This window comes from Notolepis coatsorum (genome assembly GCF_963971535.1).
Source record: "Notolepis coatsorum genome assembly, chromosome: 7".
Taxonomy (NCBI): Eukaryota; Metazoa; Chordata; class Actinopteri; order Aulopiformes; family Paralepididae; genus Notolepis; species Notolepis coatsorum.
In genome coordinates, this window is record NC_140171.1 from 66,526,899 (window position 1) to 66,533,473 (window position 6,575).

General features: G+C 43.5%; 1 protein-coding gene across 1 annotated transcript; it reads right to left on the minus strand.

Moving 5' to 3' along the window:
• Nucleotides 1-219: 219 nt before the first annotated feature.
• Nucleotides 220-5,769, minus strand: crybb1l2 (crystallin, beta B1, like 2; the record flags this gene model as incomplete). Its single annotated transcript, XM_084319536.1, is given in 8 exon segments — nt 220-391; nt 1,677-1,819; nt 2,712-2,844; nt 3,050-3,168; nt 4,673-4,773; nt 5,600-5,627; nt 5,629-5,691; nt 5,695-5,769. Coding segments are annotated over 8 exon segments (834 nt in total).
• Nucleotides 5,770-6,575: the final 806 nt, after the last annotated feature.

Below are 6,575 nucleotides of genomic sequence, written 5' to 3' on the forward strand. Positions count from 1 at the left end.
TACTTTTTTAAACCCTAACTACCTTCCCTCCATCCCTCTCTCTGGTCCTCGCTCCAACCGCCAAGAGACTTCGGGACAGAGAAGGACCGATCACACCCTCTCTCTTCTTCTCTCCTTCTTTGCTTTCCCTCCTCCTCCTCCCCCTCTGTCTCTGTCTCTACGTCCGCCCTCGCCCTCCATCTCTCCTCCGCTCGCTCTCTTCCTCGCCCTCGGTGTATTTCACTTGGAGGACACGGTGTAGCAGCCGTGCTGGTGCCACTGCATGTCGCGGATGCGCCTCATGGACTGCATCTGGGGGCAGCGGGCGCCATACTCGTTGAAGTGTCTATACTCGCCCTTCTCCAGCAGGTACTGGCTGCCACGGTAACCAGGGAACTGGTATCCCACCCAACTAGAGAGAGAGAGAGAGAGAGAGAGAGAGAGAGAGAGAGAGAGAGAGAGAGAGAGAGAGAGAGAGAGAGAGAGAGAGAGAGGGGATAAATATTATGAAAGGAAGGCAAAAATATAATAGGTTATAGGAAAATGGAGAGAGAGAAGAGAAGGGATTGAATGGAATAAAGAGAGAAGGCAGAGGTGAGTGCAACTGGGAAAAGTTGAGAAAAGAAAAAATCAGCATCACAAAGGAAAATGAAGAACAGAGCGGAGAGATGAAAGGATAGAAGTGGTGCAGACAGCGAATTGAGAGATAGAACGTATGTACAGTAAATATTCAGGGAAATAAAGCAATCAACGCATTTGTCGCGTTTTCAGGCTTGCGAGCCGCAGGGCATCCCTAACTCTAGATGCTTGCTTCAGCCTTTGTGTTCCAAGCAGCAGAGTGTGTTAGGAACAAGGTAATCACATCGGCCTTTGATGACGTCGACACAGTAGGGGGAACAGGGACACTGAGCATTCCCTACAGCGTCAGCCATAAAAACAAAGCTCTCTACCAGACAAACACCAGAAGGCACTTCAGATATTATTGTAATGACTATAGCTTGTAGTTGTTTTCTGAATTTGAGTGATGTGGTGTGAATCTGGAAATACTTTGAGACATGACATGAGCACAAGGCACCTATAATTGACTATGGAGCTTTTATTTAAAAAAATAATAATTAAGAAAATTGTATAAAATCTTTGTTCACCCTATAGATATTGTTTTGCTTGGAGCACCTGATTTTGATTAAAGCAATCACATAGAAATTATGTTGAGTGTGTCTGGTCTCTGCTTAGCGAGTTGACAGTGAGTCAAAAGTATCCAACAGATTTTTCTTTTAAGGAACTCACTTTTGTTTATACTCACATTTACACCCAAAGCGTTTTCTATTGCTATAGTCTACAAGCTGAACCTTTGTTGAATCTACAAGCAAACATTGCCTGAATACTATCACTGACTTTCTTGACAGCATAGGCATTATTTTCTTGTTCTTTGGAAGAGGAAACACCTGTAATACTGTATGTTGGCATATTTCCCTATGAAATGCTCCCTACATCTAATTCTAAGCTGTCCTAGTACCATTACGGTAAACTATTATTAGTAGTAGTAGTAGTAGTAGTAGTAGTAGTAGTAGTAGTAGTAGTAGTAGTAGTAGTAGTAGTAGTAGTAGTAGTAGTAGTAGTAGTAGTAGTAGTAGTAGTAGTAGTAGTAGTAGTAGTAGTATTTGGCACTACTGGGACAGTATTTCAGGGCTACTCACGTTCCACAGCTGACCATGATGCTGCCCACCCTGTCGGTGAAGCCATAGGAGAACAGACTGGGGACATCGTCATCCATGATCTCCATCTTACGACCCTTGAACTCTCCGGTCTCGTACAGGCAGATCTTGTGCTTCTCGGGGTCCTGGGAGAAAGAGATAGAGGGAGGGAGAGAGAGAGAGGGATAGGGGTAGATATTGGGTTGGGGAAGGTTGGAATAATGGAGAGAGAGAAATGAGTTATGATAAAATAAACACATTTCTGTCAGGAATCACTCATGTCATTGGTATAACCATTTAATATAATGCAGAATAAATGGTAATGGCAATACAGTTAGCAGCAAACGGTGAATGTGTGTGAATGGGGAGGTCGTTAAATAGACCACAAATCAGTATAGGTGGGTCAATGTAGCATCAGCTAAGCTGTCACAGCTCCATGCATGACATAGAGTGCCCTGCCAGAACTTGCTTCGTCCATAAATCTTGGTGGGGAAGTGAGTAACGAGTAACCCCTACCCCCCAATAGAGGTATTGAGTGGCCAACAGCAGAAGACTGGACAGCTCCAAAGTAAGAATGGGTAACTATATGAAAGTGTAGCAAGGCTTTGCAAAAAAAATGGCATAGAAGCTCAGCAAAGCTTCCCTAGATTAATAAAGTTTATAAAGAAAACTAAGACAAATTGATGGATTACCATAGTTAACAAATGGATTTAAAAACGTCTTTCTATACACACCAAGCAGATTCACAGACAGACGAACAGACAGAGGGTTTACCATGCGGACAAGACTGAAGGATAGCAGGTAGACAGACAGACAGACAGACAGACAGACAGACAGACAGACAGACATACAGACAGACAGACAGACAGACAGACAGACAGACAGACAGACAGACAGACAGACAGACAGACAGACAGACAGACAGACAGACAGACAGACAGACAGACAGACAGACAGACAGACAGACAGACAGACAGACAGACAGACAGACAGACAGACAGACAGACAGACAGACAGACAGACAGACAGAGCGTTTACCATGCGGACGGGTCTGAAGGACAGCAGATAGTCGTTCTTCTGGCAGTTGCTCCAGGAGTCCCAGCGAGGATACTCTCCCTTCTCCAGAATGAACATCTCCCCACAGAAGTTCATCTGCTCAAAGCCCACAAAACTAAGGGGAGAGAGAGGACCCATGATTTATTATTGTATGCTATAATAAATCATTGTATGTTATTTGAAATTCTTGTATGTTATAAAAATGATTATTGTATGTTATAACAACTTATAAGTCATTCCAAATCTAGGCGTATGTGTGCATGTGACCTCCATGGATGTGTGTCTCTGTGTGTATGTTCATGTGCGTAGGAGCTACTCACGGTCCGCAGTCGACGCGCAGGGAGCGCACCTTGTCCATGCCGATGTCACACACATTCATGCACTCTCCAGAGATCTCAGCACAACGGCCCTGGAAGTTCTCCTGGTCGAACACACACATCTGGGGGAGAGAGAGACAGAGAGAGAGAGAGAGAGAGAGAGAGAGAGAGAGAGAGAGAGAGAGAGAGAGAGAGAGAGAGAGAGAGAGAGAGAGCGAGAGAGAGAGAGAGAGAGAGAGAGAGAGAGAGAGAGCAGAGGAGACAGAGGGCGAGGGGTTCAGAGTGATAAGTAAGGAAGACGGAGGAGGGAGGAGGTAAAAGGGAGGGAGGGGGGAGAGGATGGAGGGGAGACACGAAGGCAGATGAATAGAGGATGAGGGAGAGGGTTGAATGGGATGCAGGAGGCACAGAGATAGGAAGTGAGTGCAAAGGGAGAGGGAGGGTCAGGAAGAGAGAACAAGGGATGAAAGAGAGCGAGAGAGATAGAGAGAGAGCAAAGTGAAATGACCATGCAGTTGTGACAGCCTCTTATACAGCAAAGCCATATATGGGCTTGTTTTGCCACAAACATTTTCACCACCCCCACCTATATCTATGGCAACGACACACAGCAGCACACTGTGCAAGCTAATAGGTGTTGAATAAGGTGTCAAGGTGTGAAGTTATGTATTTGGCATGTGTGTGTGTGTGTGTGTGTGTGTGTGTGTGTGTGTGTGTGTGTGTGTGTGTGTGTGTGTGTGTGTGTGTGTGTGTGTGTGTGTGTGTGTGTGTGTGTGTGTGTGTGTGTGTGTGGGTGTGTGTGTGTGTTTGTCTGTCTGTCTGTGCACGCCTGTGTGTGTGTGCGCCTGTGTGTGAGGCCTTATATGTATTTGTTACTTAGTAGACCTAGAGGATGCATAAAAAGCAAGCAGGAGTGTGTGTATGTGTATTTTAGTGTGTATTTTAGAAGCAGGAAAGCATCAAGCCTCCTGGTGTGTGTTCCTAAACATCATATCAAGTCATATAAAAAGACTAACAGATTGATGTATGACACGTTAGAGGTGTAACTGAATCTGACGACAATGTGTATGACACGTTAGAGGTGTAACTGAATCTGACAACAGTGTGTATGACATGTTAGAGGTGTAACTGAATCTGACGACAGTGTGTATTAGAGGTGTAACTGAATCTGACGACAGTGTGTATGACACGTTAGAGGTGTAACTGAATCTGACAACAGTGTGCGTGACACACTAGAGAGAGATAACTGAATCTGACAACAGTGTGTGTGACACACTAGAGAGAGATAACTGAATCTGACAACAGTGTGTGTGACACACTAGAGAGAGATAACTGAATCTGACAACAGTGTGTGTGACACACTAGAGAGAGATAACTGAATCTGACAACAGTGTGTGTGACACACTAGAGATACATAACTGAATCTGTGTGTGTGTGTGTGTGTGTGTGTGTGTGTGTGTGTGTGTGTGTGTGTGTGTGTGTGTGTGTGTGTGTGTGTGTGTGTGTGTGTGTGTGTGTGTGTGTGTGTGTGTGTGTGTGTGTGTGTGTGTGTGTGTGTGTGTGTGTGTGTGTGTGTGTGTGTGTGTGTGTGTGTGTGTGTGTGTGTGTGTGTGTGTGTGTGTGTACCTTGTAGGACATCGAGCCCATCTCAGATCTCTTGCCCTGAGCAGCCTTCCCGTCGGTCTGGGAAGCGGCCTTAGATTTCTCTCCTCCGGCAGACATGATGACTGGCAGATGAAGGCAATTAGAAGAAGAGGAGGAAGACAAAGAAGAAAGGAGGAACAATGAGATTTTTGTAAATTTTTAGACAGCATTCCTTTGCTATCTTAAATGAGTTTTAACCAAGGCAGCCTACACTCTGTGGCATTAACACAGATGAATTTCTCTCAGAACTGTAAACCCCACAAGCTCCTACGTTGTCACAAGTTATGCATTCTGTCTCACCGCTGATAATTATAGCTAAAAAGACAATAATCCCCCCCAGTCTTTTAAAAAGGACATTGAAAAAAGGAATTTGTGTTCTAATTGTTCCAACGAGCCTTTCATTCTTTTCAAAGTAGCAAAGTGAGAAAAAAAAAGGTACCTATAATTCAAATGTGTACATAGTAGATACAAAAAACTGTTGTCAAGAGATTGTTTGTTTTAAATTGGAAAGTTATATATAGATACTTATATTTTCCGCCTGGGACCATTACCACTTTCTATGCGGCTATTGTGCTATTGCATTACCGGAATCAATGTAGCCTAACAGCAGCGTGGCGTAACTCCCATCTGTTTAAATTTACAAGTAAAAATAAAAAGGAATAAATAAAATGACCTTTGCATGTCTAACACATCTCTGTTTCATTGCGTGCTGATGACATGGCATAAACTGTATTTTCATTTTACCAACATTGTATGATCTGTGATTGTTGCCAGTTGAACTGTTACTACATTTTACTGCTCCCCTATTCGATATCTTCCCTTCTCTCTTCGTCTCTCTCTCTCTCGCTCTGTATCACCCCTCCCCACCTTTTTTGCTTTCTGAATGTTGTTTGTGGTCAACTGTCTTACCTGTGGCAGTGTGTACTGGAGTGGACTCAGGCTGAGAGTGGAGGTCTGTGTGTGACTGCACTGGGCCCCTCGCAGCTTTTATATGCTGGCGCTCAGAGAGAAGGGATTATACGCACAGAAGCAAACTCGCTGAGCTCACAGGCCCCACAGAATAGAAATACCCCCATCATCAAAGAGAGGGGGAGAGAGAGAGAGAGACTGAGAGAGAGACTACAGGAGAGACTGAGAGAGAGAGAGAGGGGTACAGTAGAGAGAGGGAGATAGAAAGAGAGAGAAAGACAGAGAAAGGTACAGTAGAGAGAGAGATAGGCAGAGAGAGAGAGGGGGAGACTGGGTGACGAGCAGAGAGAAAAGTATGGAGGGAGAGAGAGGGGGGGGTGAGAAAGAGGGAGAGAAAGAGTGTGTGTAGATTACTTAATCCCTGTACTCATGTCACAGTCCTATAATTGTGTGTATTTCATTATTCCATGTGCTTCTGTGTCTTTGGACCAATTTTGGACTCAGCGTGTCCCCCGGTGCACTATGACTCTACAGTGACCATGTTAAACCCCACAACATCATTTGTTGATGATTATCTACATACATCTTTTAATCTGGCATATTTCACATTTGTATTATCACTGATCTTATTTCTTTGAAACACTTTCTTTTGATATCTGTAAAGCACATGGCATTGAAAGTATGTATGAAATGTGCAATATACTGTCATTAATTTGACAGTATATTGCACATTTCATACATACTTTAAATATTATATTAATTATATTATTGCTTGCTTGCTTTTTTGATTGATTGCTTGTTTGTTTGATTGATTGATTGACTGACTGATTGATTGATTAATTAATTGATTGATTTAAATTAAAATAGGTAACATTTTACATAACCTGACTGTCTATACTACACCACTCTCCAACTATGGAATAGGCCTACATATTCAAGTGAAGTAGCCTATTTTGTCAATCTAACCATAACAACA